The sequence below is a fragment of the Penicillium manginii genome (genome assembly GCF_028828005.1).
Source record: "Penicillium manginii strain IBT 31320 chromosome Unknown utg000011l:1.0-1395921.0:1.0-1396616.0, whole genome shotgun sequence".
Taxonomy (NCBI): domain Eukaryota; kingdom Fungi; phylum Ascomycota; class Eurotiomycetes; order Eurotiales; family Aspergillaceae; genus Penicillium; species Penicillium manginii.
The window spans coordinates 481,122-494,753 of record NW_026643112.1 but is presented as its reverse complement, the minus strand read 5'-3'; the positions used below and the strand labels follow the sequence as shown (position 1 = coordinate 494,753).

Genomic DNA, 13,632 nt, shown 5'->3' with positions numbered 1-13,632 from the left:
TTGGAGACAACTATATTGTTCCTCCGAGGGTCATTCTCTCTACTAATGTGTTTCCTTCTCGGGACTACTCCATTTCATGTTCCGTTACGACGTAGTACGAGATGCGCCGAACGTTGGGTGAATTGGTAGAACTCCCGGTTCGGAGGACTCGGAGGTAATTGCCTGGTAGATGAGAGTAGTACTAGTACGAGATAGTAGTCTACAAGCTTGGAGCTTGGTTATGGTATAACCTCCCAAGGAAGCGGGTTTGAAAGCCCTGGAGTTATATTACCTAGGGCTAGTTCCGATGTTCTAGTAGTAGTACTAAGACAACTTGAAGGTTTGGAGATATATATCACTTGATTCAGATAAAGATACATCAACTCATGATTCCACATTAAACAAAATAAAAATTAGCCATATTAAACATAAACGCATGAACACCCTGGTATCTGCGCTAAACAATGGGCCCAGCCAACAGGAAGCAAAATCGAGGATGAGACAAACGCGTCTCATCTTTCAAACAAGCCCCCTTGTTTGAAACATATGATGAGATCTAGACCTCGTGCTGGGTGACCTGAGGAACAGCACTAGACTTCTCGTCAGTGAGACCCATCTCATCGGCAAAGGTAGAGTGAGGCTGCCACTTGGCAGAAGTGCGAGGGGTGGTCTCCTCCATCATCTTGTCGACCTGCTCCAGGGTAAGACCCTTGGTCTCGGGGATCAGGAAGTAAGTGTAAACGAAGGCGCAAGCGCACAGGGAACCCCAGATGAAGAAGACCTTGGGACCAAGGTTGCCCTGGTCAGCGTCGGTCATGTAGGGGGTGATGACAGCGATGATGCAGTTCCAGAGCCAGTTGGAGGCAGTGGAGAGAGCAACACCACGGGAACGAATGGGCAGAGGGAAGATTTCACCGATAACAACCCAGGCGCCGGGACCCCAGGTGGTAGCGAAGAAGAAGATGTAGATGCAGATGAATGAGATCATAGCAGAGACAGCCTTGGGGTTCTGTCCGTCAGTGACACCGATTATGGCAACCAGGAACTGGCAAATAACCATGCCAAGGGCACCCCACAGGAGCAGAGGGCGACGGCCGACCTTCTCAATGGCATAGAAGGAGATGGGGGTGGAAAGGACGTTGACAATGGTGGTGATCATGCTGATCAGGAAGGGGTCCGAAATCGTGCCGAGTTGGGTGAAGAAGGGGGTACCATAGTAGAAGACGAAGTTGACACCAGTCCACTGTTGCATCATCTGGAGTGATGTGCCAAGGACGGTGCGACGAAGGTTGCTGTTGGGGTGGAAGATATTTCCGCGGAAGCAGTTCATCCAGCTGTTGAAGTAGCCGTCATCGGGAGTCACCTGGATCTCGTACAGGTAGTTGGCCTCGATCTCGTTGATTTCGAGCTGGATGAACTCAGAGTCCTTGGGCTGGCCACGGATTCTGGCAAGAGCATCGATAGCTTCCTCCTTTTTTCCATTGCGGATGTAGAAACGAGGGGACTCGGGAAGCACAAAGAGACCGATAGCGAGAATGAGGGCCCAGAGCATCTGAAGACCGATAGGAATGCGGTAAGAGCTGGAGTCGGTGCGGTGCTCAGTACCGTAGTCGACGCAGGAGGCGAGCATCAGACCGATAGTGATACAGAACTGGTAGCCGGACACGATAGCACCACGAACCTTGCGAGGAGCAATCTCAGACATGTACATGATGATAACGGCAGAGACAAATCCAACACCGAATCCTGCAATCACACGACCAGCCACGAGAAGACCAAGGCTGCTGGAAGCAGTTTGTAGGATGACACCGACGATGAAAACAACGCAGCCAGCAATGATTGTGAATCGACGACCGAACCAATCTGCCAAATCACCGGCGATGAGAGAACCGAAGAAAGTACCAGCCGAGAGAATAGAGACGATGAGAGACTTGCGCGAGGAGGGGATGACAAACTTGTCAGCGGGAGTGGTTGCTTTATCCTATAGGCGGTATTAGCATATGGAGATGCAGCTTTCGGGGAAAATAATTAAGTACTTACCAGACCCTCAAATGTCTCGATGAAGAAATCCATACTGAGAACACCACTAATGTAACCAGAGTCGTATCCAAAGAAGATACCACCGAAGGCAGCAAAGGCGCACATCAAGTACGTCTTGAAGGTGACGGGGGCTTCGATGCGACGGGCATCGACAGTCCCCACGGTTGCGACTGCACCACCAGGCATTTTGGCGGACGTCACTTGCGGCACGGGAGTTGTATTCGCAGTAGTGGGAGACGTTGTAATGTCTGTAGTGACAATAGCAGTAGAAGCTTTAAGCTTTCGAGATGATCAGAGAAGAGTAGCAAAAAATGTATATAGATGATCAAGAGAAGTATGAGATACAATGAAACAAAAGAAAAAAGGAGGGGAACGAAGGCAGTTTATAACCTGGGGCCGGAGGTGCATGAGAGCCACGATCCCCGGACTGAAAATAGCAGGGGAAGGGAAAAGGCCGCTAATGCGATCTAGTTCCACACGGAAGCGAAGACAGAGAACGGTGATTACGGATTTTGGCCACTCTCGGCACGCGATGGACGGCCATCGCCGTGCTAGACTCGGCTGAATGGTGCTAAAGGGCTGGTCCATGACTGCTCGAACCCTCTCAGTCCCGAGAGGAGAGTCAAATCCGGAGGGTAGGCAAACGCCAAACCCAAACTGGGGTCCATCGCTAGATCGAATTGAGTCTAATGCAGGCATCCACACTACCACGAAATGAGAGGGACATGCCATGCGGCACAGAACCCGGGGAAAAGTTTGCACGGATCAGGCCGTCGAAAAACAGCAGGAAGCCAGCTGATTCGCTAAAATATGCATGGCCGTGGTAAGTTGGGGAACGAAAGCCCCGCTAGAACATCGTTTAGAATAGAGCTAGCCATTCAGAAACTCGGGTCCAGCCCGGCCGTGAACACTGTCGAAGAGAAATGTTCCCTCGGGACGCGGAGATGGTGTCTCAATTAGGGTTGGGGTCCGGGTAAATGTCGGTGATGATTGGTCCATCCAGCGCTTGGGACAAGGGCCAGTCTGCGCCACAAGGCCCGGGCTTCTTTTTTTCACCAAAATTTTCACTGTGTCGTGACCCGAAGACATCTTTTGGACCCGAGACAGCTATTCGGCACCCCGAAATAGTCCTCTCGAGCTTCTATTTCTTTCTATAGACTCAGCCCCGAGTCGTGTGAGCCGATCGGGTGACTTACGGCTACCTCCAGCCTCATCGGTCGCTTATTGGGGAGACCCCCGTGTCTTGCAGGACACCTTTGTATGTAGGACACATAGGGGGGGGGGAAGAATTCATGTCCTAGCGAAACAAATAGATGGAGTTATCGACCAAGGTGTGATCTAGCGCAAGGCACGCCTCAGGAACTTTCATTAGACCGTGCGACTCAATCGTCTGACGCCGAACTAAACCTCGCCGAGTAATTGGTCCCCTTGGTATGTCGGCTTGCTCGGTTGAACGCAACCGTAACCTGCAGTTTTACCTCGTAAGCAAAACAAATTCGCCGCCCCACGACTCTCGATGCCACCCTGAACTTGACTCTAGCCACGCATATCCCGCGCGGTCCCACCCCCAGAGCGACCTTGGATTTTTCCCACGGGGTCTGCGACCAGTAAGACAGATTAGCGGTTTCCGTCTGTGGGGAAGTTTAGTGATTGGCTTTGTCTCCGGACCCTTGGCGCTTGTTGTGGCACCCTATTGAAGGCGTTCTCAAATATCCCCAATTTCTCCAGACCCTCCACATTGTCCGTGAATAGTTAGCGGCACTGGGAAAACACTAGAACTGTCACCCTACCAAGGTTTGCCATGCCGGCCTAATATCGGGTCAGAGTGTCTTGGAAGGCATTCTTTGCCGGGGCCGGGCCTTGGCTCTTGGCTGGCTGTCGCCTGCATCCCCTCTTCGATCTTTGTACAACTTGGATCCGTAGTTGCTACCCCGTGTTGGTGGTGGTCGAGATTACCCCGTTGGATCACCGGTGGCCGAATTAAGCAATTCGAGATTGATTCTAACCTGGGGATGTGTTTCTGGGGTTGAAAGGTTGGCATGCCACCACATGCAGAAGGGGTAGAACCACTTTCCCACTGTTGAATTGCCGAGGAGGGTGGAGTACATTCAGGCATCACAGGACGAAGAAACAAATCCAGATGTTCTTTGAATTCTCATGAGAGGGTCTGCGGACGGATATTTCGTAACAAGTACTCCGTACATAAGGCGAACCTGATATTTTGATCACCCCAAACCCAAACGCATTTAAACTACATTCTAGTATGAAGAGATGAAAGTGGTCCTCTGCTGATCTTGATCCGCGGCCGGAGGGCATTTCTGGGTGTCTGGGTGGCAGGTGCTTTTGGTAAGCCCCTCATGCAAAGTCTCAGCTTGTCTTTGGTCTAGGCCATTTGTGGTACCATTAACTTCCAAAGGTTCTCCTGACTGTTCCGTATCAGTATTCCCGAAACCTTGTCTCAATATTTACTTCCCCACCTGGGCACTCACACTCCCCACACCCAAGACATTGCGGGCAGAATTAATGTAGGTAGATACTAGTACGTAGTTCACACGATTGGATCTCCCTCCTAGAACGTCGTTCAAACTTGGAGCGAATATCAAAATGAGCAAAAATAATATTTCAATTTAAGTATTTCCGCTCGCTATCTTGTACGCTACGTAACTTTCTCGCCCGCTATTCGATTCTTCATGGCCCTCCCCGATATTAAATCATGATGACCAGTCAACGGCTTACTTCCGCAACTGCTTTTCCTATGGCCCAGTATTACACTTTTTGCAAATATATTTTTTCTGGTGCTTTTTTGCTGGTTTCTGTTTTCTCGTAAATTGTCTATGAAAAATTGCCCAGGTAAGTGAAATTACTAGCACATTTCCGAAGTCAGCATCGTTTTTCTTCGGATGAGCAGTCCTGGAATTTGTTTTATATATATATTAAAATGTAAATCATACTAGCACTTCAGTGCTACTACTGTTGAACTTGAACCTTTGAAGTAGTACTATTAGTAGTTATTAGTTATTAGTAACACACGGGCAGTTGATGCTTTCGCGGGCACAAGCCTGTCAATATCTACTAGTAGTAGTACCTCACTACTAGGTAGGTAGTATGATCTTCAACAGCGCAAATACCTAGGTAATATTATGCAACCAACCTTGGAATCAGGAGAATCGAAGAAACCTTGGGACCTTACTGAGTCTCAAACTCGATTTATGCGATTGAAATATACCTAGAACGATTTAACCTCCTTTAAGAATCGGGGTGGCGCAGCCTCGCCGATCGCAGCTCAGTCTCGCCCAGCATGAAACATGGGTTCCACTTGAAATTCCTCGTGTTCCTTTTCTTCTGATAGCCACTGAGCTTTATTTGTTACTGAACCTCACCAGTGATTCAGCCCTGGGGGTTTTCTGGCTTTCGACTAGCGAACCTACTCCGGGACCAACCCGATCCCGGTCCCACCCGAGGTACTAGGAGATCTCCAGGGCTTGTAACCCCAGATTCCTTCCAAGTAAAGTTTTTATGGATATTTTATACGTTTGTCGATGCATGTATCACAAGATCACTGGCAGTGCTTGCTGGGAGATTTGAAGTCATATAATTCGGAGCGTAGACGGTTTCACGACTACTTTGACGCCTATTTTTACGAAGATCAATCGTGCCCGATCATCCGAGTCCATGAAATTTCAAGTTTTTCGTTTGCAACTTGAAATCGAACCTGTTATTTCAGTCGACTTCCAAGGTTCAATTATCCAGTGAGAAAATGAGATGGACGGCCATTAGACTATGTGAGATCTCCGGGTTATCGCTTGAAGACTACCTTATGATGAACACACAGCTCATAGTTCGAAGTCTTCGTTGCCCAGGGCGCTTTAGCTGCCAATATTCACTGAACTCTATTTTGAGGCTATTTACACTCTTTTTAATGCTGGTACTAGATTGAAATGGAATAAAAGTATTCTATAGTTCTTCTCTTTGGCTGTTAGGTATAGTATTGGTTAGTAAGTAACTTGAATTTTATGTAGAATATTAGATATTACTAGTAATAAAGTTTTTTATTGTATTTTATTTCTTTTTATCTAGGTAGTGATGATGTGTGACATTATTATACAAAAAAGGTTATCAGACAAAGACAAACAGAATAGGACGACCTCCAAAGAGAGTCAGTGTACGTAGGCATAAATAATTATTCCGATATCCCTCTCCCACTAGTATACTAGTTAGTATCTAGGTACCTACGTTGGTAGGTATGACTTACCCACTACTAGAAAAAACCTAATATAGCTCTCTACTACACTCTCTCTATCCCCTGTTCAGCCTACGCATAATATATTCACAACTTGAAACTTACAGGTGTAAATGTTTAGTTAAGTCTGTCAGGACTCATCTCACCTTTCTTCCTTCACCATCCCTCCCCTCCACCTTCTTCTAATAAGCCGTCGCTTTTAAACTCACCTACCGCGGCCGCAACCGCCGGGCGTAATCACAGCCGCGGCCAATCAAATCGATTCCAACTTGAAGGTTTCGTGTACTATAGCCGAATATCTACAACAATTCTGGTTCACTCTTGTAGCAGTCAGTGCCCAAGTGGGAGGATATATTTTTGGGATCAAACCACAATTTGATAGCAGCCCTGGAGTACAATAGGGGTTTGAAGAATGTCAGACAACAATTGGCCAGTTTTCAACACAACACCAAATGCTGAAAAAATAACCCACCATCTGGTGCCAGGTGGTAATTTCCCTAGTAGGGCACCAATCTAAAAGTCTGGAGAGAGAATGGATTTAAACTACACGTTTGACTTCTCCGAAATAGATTTTTCGCTGAGAAACCAAATTCCGAGTCGATGGAGATGGTCAGCGTACCTGGGTACTAGCAATCCCCAGACGCCGGCGCGCTTTAAAACTTGAATGACTCGTGGCTACTATCCATGGATACGACACATAGCCATGAAGACTAGAATGAATATTGCACCTCTACGCTTATCACTGATTCTGTTAAACAATCGCCTAGAACGTGTGTGGTTTGGAATGTTGTGATATTTCAAGTTCCAACGCGTTCCCGTTCCCGCCTTGGCGCGACAGACATTTGCACCTCAGTCAACTTTCCAACGTTTTCACGAATCACAAGTGCTAGCAATTGTTTTAGCTCGCGGTGTTCTTCTCCCCGGAGATTCTCCCGGTTTGAGCTGCCAGGTTTTGATTCCTATATGCATCTTGGCATGCCCTCGGCCGTCTTCTCTGGGGAAAATTAGACGAGAAGTGAGCTCGGAGAAATCCCGGAAGGCGTGGGATCGTTCCTCGCCAAGACGGCGCGATGTCCTATTCGACGGGATACTGATACATGGCCAGCGCTAGCATTGCGTATCCACGGGGAACCTCACACCCTCGCAGAGGGTGAGCACAGAATTATCAAATTATTCACAAACACACCTGCGGCTTTATGGAGATAGAGCTGGCATATAGAGTGTAGGGAGTTCGTGTAACGTACTGTTGGCTGTGTGCACGGTGAAATGTCTCAACCCATGTACAAAGGATGGTCTTCAAGTACGGGCTGTAGCTACTGGCTACCTTGAAGGAAATGATCTAGAGACCCCAGAAAAACGCCGATGACTTGCTTTGTGTGTATCTGCAACAGTTGACATGGTAACAAGTGGCAGACCAAAGGGACTTGTGGATTATCTGGCTTTGATATATCAATGAATTTTTTCAGGATTCAGGTATTCACAACACGTTCTTGCTTCCATCTATGCATCATTCCCTGCAACGCCCACGAGATTTCCGTACTTCAATGTGTTCATGGTAGCTGCAAATTCCCTAGCCGAGGGTGAGAGTGTCAAAATCAGCGCCGAATCCGAATCCGAAGACGCTTGAAAATGCTGACGCAAGACCAACGTGAGTGGAGATGTTCGAAAAGGAACTCGGCTCAGATTCTGAGCTCGAGCACGAATGACTTCTTTGAGAGCCAGGAGATCCGTATTAATTTGCCTTCCCTCCTGCTTTTCCTGTGGTGTCTGATTGCATCCCAGTCCGTTCTTAGCATCATAGTACTCCGATCCAGCTAGATCAACAAATACGAGCTTTCCTCCCAGGCAAGGATGACGTCGAGCTATACTTTGAAACAGAGTGGACTCGTGCTCTTCGGCAGACTTGACTCGCGCCTCGAATTCCGCCTTCCGGGCCTCTGCAGTGTCGATACGTGCTTGGTCGACTTGATAATAGGGATTAGGGACAAACTTCCCATGATCATTTTGTACAAAGGCCCGACTTTGTTCTTCCAGGTAGACATCCGTCGCATATTTGCCCACAGGCACGAGCTCGGACTGTCGCTCAATAACCGCGTCCCGCGCCTGGAGTAGATCTTTCGTGACAATTTCCAGCTCAATGGTCGCATGAGTCCGTGAACTCTGATTATGAACCGTCGAGGAGCCAGTAGCGCGAAGCTTCAGCCCTATTTGCAACTCGCGCGAGAGATCTTCAAAGCTCCAGCATGCCTTGGTCGCGAGTGGCCGCACCCTGACTTTGCCATCCTTGAGCACCTCCGTCTTGCCTCGAAGGTGTATCTGACCGTCCGGTCCCTCACGAACGAAACATTCACAACGACCATTTAGCAGGTCAAATGCACTATTCTTTCGGAGCTCGTACATGCGAATTCCAATACCTAGTTGATCGCTGCCTCCGTCTGCGTTTAGGCGATTCAGATCTGTCATCAAGTGGCGGGCAGAAGCTTGACACAAACCCAGTTCTTCGGGAGACTCGTAATCATACCCGATTATAGTATGAGTCTTGCCGCTCCCCGAATGACCGTAGGCGAAGAAGTTGCTTGATTTGCCCTGCATGACTCGCGGAAGGACCGGGGCCACCACTGCGTCAAATACTGTTTTGTTGGTGTCGCTCATTTCGAAAACCCGAGTCATGGAAGGCTGGCTTCTCCATGACTGATAACATCTGGAACGAGATTTTGAGTCTGTCATCGCAGCGATGGATATCGATGAAAGGGCTGCACCATTTGGCTCTGCTTTGCGCTGAATCTCCCCGTAGCCGGATTCATCAGCGCTGAGGCTCCTCCATCGGACAAAGACCCTGAACGGTTGCATTCTGACACTAGACTGCGAGCTATCAAAGGCCGGACGGAGGTTCTGACATGTATTGTTGGAGGGTATTTATCAACAAATATTCGACTTTGACGCCGTACGTCAAAATACACGTGATTGTTTGTTCGTTCCCAGTTTTACAATCCTGCTTCTTTAATGGCCACAGTAAAACGGCCATCCGCCATCAGTGGGGTACCAATAATGAGTCATCTTAACAATACGTGTAGTTATCACGGGCTTTCGGAGTTTGAGGAATCCCGGCCAGGCCGGAATCACCCGCAATACTCTCTTAGGCACGGATTTTATCCTATTTCTACGCAGTTCCGTGACCCACCATACTAACGTTATTTACTCAACATACCAGAGTACATATAGTACATTGGTGGCGACCACCTTGGAAACACTAATGTTCAATCTTGGGCAGTGATTAGTACATACACGGATACAGGAAGTACCCGAGATATTATTCCTTGAAAGGAAAGTTGAAACAAGGTCCAGTACTTTCGCGGCTAGTCGGGACTCTCTCAACTTTTTGTCGCGATATGTCCCGCCGTATCATCTCCATGAATTCTTCGTCTGGTTGAGTCGCCGCAATTCCTCGCCTCTGTCTAGAAGCCTCTCCAGCCTCTTGGCCAGTTTCTGATGTCTCTACTTCCTCTTCTTGATCCGGCTCATCAGTATGAAATTAAGACTGTCGCTCAAGGACTATTACTTCGATACGATCTTACATAACCTTCTTATCATATTTCTGTTTAATCCATAGTATAATATAACCTCCTGTAAACACTGACAGTACTTAGTATTAGACCAACAATTTTATAGGCAAAGAGAACAGAAAATAAATAGTAGAGCTGCAGATTACATTCTCCAGACTAGATATCGACTAGGATATCAAAAATATAAAATCTATAGATTTGAAAAAGTAACTAGGGTAGCAGAGTGAGTTATATTTAATATCCAGATAAGTCACTTCCTATCTGCTTGTGTATACGTACCGAAGATGCCGGCGACACTCACACCCTCTACAAGCCCGGGAACTTCCCAAAGAATGGTACCGAGACACTACACAATACTGGCGGTGTCATTTCGACACCTGTGAGTGGCGTAACCTTCCAAGGTTCACATAGACCTGTGGTACCATAAAACATCCGGTTACCGTTAAATCAATCGATAACGTCGTGACCGCCACTGCGACCGTGACGGGCGGATCGGGCGACTCGAGCACCATAGCGTCTGAGACAGGCACGAGCAGTACAAAGACAAGCATGGCCTCTTTTAATATGCCGCGTTAGGAGCCTGTCGTTCTGTCTGGTGCACTTGCTCTGGCATTACTTTGATCAATCTGCAATTCGTTACCTTAAACAAAGGAGGCTCCCGACAGCATGGTTGGCGTTTATAGAACGCTATGTAAGGCGATAGTGAAATAAAATTTTATGGAAAATATAAGGTTTCGGTGAATAGCTTGTGGCTTATGAGCAGAAGTCTGTCAGTATACCTGACCATCAGCTTGAATTATCCACATATGGTATGTAGATCCCGACGGCAAACAGACGTTACAACTCCACCACTGTCCATGAAACTAGGGCTGGTCGCGGTTGTTCAAATCCTCGAAAGCTATGCCTCAATAAAGTATTATACACTAGGCAACCAAATTTTTCTTCTATTTCTGCACGCCCCACTGGCACTTGATAGGATCTGAAACAGAATGAAAGATCTTTCAGGTCAATTGGTTCCGGGAACCTGGTGATTATTCGTTCTCTAAATTTCCTGATTCTAGATATCCATTCGATAAGTGCTCTTATAGAATGTAGTTAGGTTTGACAAATGAAGCATTATACTTGGATTTGTTTCATCTCAAGTTCGTAAAGTCCAGCCTACTTCTCGTGATGCGCTGTCTCTGTATCATTCGTGGGCATGGTGTCGAGAGCATCAGTTGCAAAGTCGATACGCGGACCCGTGAAGTTCTTTCGACCGTCCACAATCCACTGAAAAGCGGAGATGATGATTATGATCGCGAAGGCAGCGACACAGTAGTCTAGAGATCGGTCAGTGGAGCCCTTCAAATGCCGAAAATCAACTTACTCATGCTGCTTCCAGTGACGGTACTAGAGGGAGGGAAAACAAATAGCACCGTTGTCAATGCGATGTATGATAGCGCGACCTATACTCAATTAACATTATGTTTCTTTCAGAGGGGTAGACTATCTCACGATGTCAGCGATCCATCCAAGGGCATTGGGCAGCTTCCAGCTTCCCTTGGGAAGGGCCTTGCGACCTTGCAAGCAGTTTACCAAAATAGGCATCGCGTAGGATAAGTCGAGCGCAACCACAGAGGCCGAAATAATAGCATTGAAAGCACTATCTTGTTAGTGAGGAAACCGAAAAAGGTAGGGAGATCAATTACCTTGAAGATCCCAAGAAGATGCAGCCGAAGCAGATCACGACAACTACCGTCAGGATAAGTGCATTCAGCGGTAGCTTGAGGGTGGGGTGAACAGTGGCGAAGAAACGAGATGCCGGAAGGCCACCATCGCTGTAAATGTTAGTAGGTCAATTATTGTTCTAGAAAAGGAAACTTACCGCGCAAACGCATAAATCATGCGACTGCTGGTTGTCATCACGCTGAGAATAGCGAGAATCAAACATACAAGAGGAAGCCTATGACCAATTAGGGTTATATTTGCAGGAGCAGAGATTTAAAAGGACGTACATCAGAAGGCAAATAGCCCCTGCCTTGTTCTTGGTCGCATCATAGAGAATCTGCAAGAGGGGCCCAGCTGCCGAAGTGGTAATCGCGTCCATGCTACCGGCGACGAATAGCAGAACGATCAGGAAGATGAAGCCAGTAAAGATGCCAATCCCAACACAGGAGACCATAATTTTGGGACCCTCAACAGATGGATTAGGAACCTCTGTTTGAGTTAGCTCTGTTATTGACAAACTATAGACATTGTAGTTCGGTCGTTACCTTCTATCATATGAGCAACAGCATCCTGCGGACTACGTTAGCGTGGGTCCTTTTTCGGTTTCAAATTTTGAACTCACAAAAGCAGTCACTCCGAGACCTCCTTGTAGAAGCTTTAACCGTTAGTGATTGTGTAGTGTATGCAAGTAAAGTGTACCCACTCCAAGCAACCAGGCAACACCATCAGGCCCTAGAAGATATCAGCAAATGAACATAGTGCGAGAGTTAGAAGTGAATACTCACATCCAGTGCTGTTCACAAAGTTTCCAAAAACAAAACTTGGAATAGATTGTCAGTAATGGTCTAGAGCTGCAGAAAGTCACAGTCCACATACGAAGCCGAGTTATAATCCGGCGAAGCGCAAGCCAAGACTGTGATCGAAACAATAACAAAGCCACCGATAGACCAAGTAACTAAAATGATCAGCCTTTAACTCCAAGGTGTGAAAAAGAAGTATCGTACATGCGCCACGGTAAATAACCGGTAGAATGGAGTTCATGAAAGCATTAATGCAGAATGCGCCCATTGTCAAGCCAACGTAAATAAGGAACTGATGCCAGCGCTGGGCCTCATAGGTCTATTCCGGAGGTCTTCATCAGTATTATATCAGTGGAGCTCGAAGTACACATTGACATACCGGATGCATCAATGAGATGACTCCAACAATCAGCTGGCTGGATAGAAGCGAGTTGGTCGCGACCAAGGCCACCTACCATCATGTTAGTCGTAACCCAACTACTAGAGCCACTTGATCCTCTTACCCAACCAGCGACATTGATCCATCCCGTAACCCAGGACAATATGGGGACCCATTTGGGCCAAGCAACTACAAAATTAGCATCTGCTTGCAAATTGGTGATAGATGTTAAACATACTGACTAATATATGGGTTAGCCTTGAAACGGAATGTACTTGCGAGTGGGCTTACCAGCAACCCAATGATATTGACCGCCAGCACTAAATCCGTAAGTATAATTTCTGTTTACTTCGAAGAGGGCACGAACGTGGGGTAAGTAGAAAGAAACTCGGCCAATGAAGAGGCAATGCACAAGTTGCAGAACCCCGCAGTCACAAGACCCCAGATGACGCTTGTCGCGCCCCCGGAGGTAAGACTAATCGATAAACTCGCCGACAAGGCGGTCCAGGACTGAACCGAGCGGATATTAGCTTCCTTCTAGTGCCGCAGGACCAAGTACCAACGTTTAACACGGCAAAAGCGAGACCGAGCATTGCCCTAGGTACCCCAAAGTTAGTATGTACATGTGTACGATTGCGCAGCTTGAGTGTCGATCTCACCAGGTCGAGAACTGACGCTTCAGCTCTTGCTTGTGGCCCATGGCCGCGAGCTGGGCGTCATCATCTTGCAGTGGTGCTTCTTTCATCGCGAAAGGGCCAAACGAGAAAGAGAAGAAAAAAACAGGTGAGTTGAAAGAAGAACCTCAAGGCGAAAGGGGATATAGATAAGATGAAGAGAAGAAGCAGTAAGCGTCTCGGCGATTAAGGACCAACTAAATGCATCGCAGTCATCGCATGGCCATGTCGTTAACGGATAGCGCCGACA

At 47.4% G+C, this 13,632-nt stretch overlaps 3 protein-coding genes across 3 annotated transcripts; all 3 read right to left on the bottom strand.

Annotated features, from left to right (window-relative positions):
* Positions 1 to 535: 535 nt before the first annotated feature.
* Positions 536 to 2,205, bottom strand: N7533_013454 (sugar porter family MFS transporter; the record flags this gene model as incomplete). The annotated part of the gene is made up of 2 exons (XM_057110104.1): positions 536 to 1,960; positions 2,020 to 2,205. The coding sequence occupies 2 exons, from the start codon at positions 2,203 to 2,205 to the stop codon at positions 536 to 538; spliced, it is 1,611 nt and encodes a 536-aa protein (XP_056952806.1).
* Positions 2,206 to 7,759: 5,554 nt separating this feature from the next.
* N7533_013453 (kinesin family protein) lies at positions 7,760 to 9,109 on the bottom strand (the record flags this gene model as incomplete). Its single annotated transcript, XM_057110103.1, has 1 exon — positions 7,760 to 9,109. The coding sequence occupies one exon, from the start codon at positions 9,107 to 9,109 to the stop codon at positions 7,760 to 7,762; it is 1,350 nt and encodes a 449-aa protein (XP_056952805.1).
* Positions 9,110 to 10,980: 1,871 nt separating this feature from the next.
* Positions 10,981 to 13,453, bottom strand: N7533_013452 (uncharacterized protein; the record flags this gene model as incomplete). Its single annotated transcript, XM_057110102.1, has 18 exons — positions 10,981 to 11,141; positions 11,189 to 11,267; positions 11,317 to 11,464; positions 11,511 to 11,639; positions 11,687 to 11,764; positions 11,817 to 12,018; positions 12,075 to 12,099; positions 12,152 to 12,184; positions 12,233 to 12,261; positions 12,315 to 12,349; positions 12,406 to 12,484; positions 12,534 to 12,648; positions 12,709 to 12,780; positions 12,833 to 12,945; positions 13,000 to 13,028; positions 13,076 to 13,218; positions 13,272 to 13,305; positions 13,368 to 13,453. The coding sequence occupies 18 exons, from the start codon at positions 13,451 to 13,453 to the stop codon at positions 10,981 to 10,983; spliced, it is 1,590 nt and encodes a 529-aa protein (XP_056952804.1).
* Positions 13,454 to 13,632: the final 179 nt, after the last annotated feature.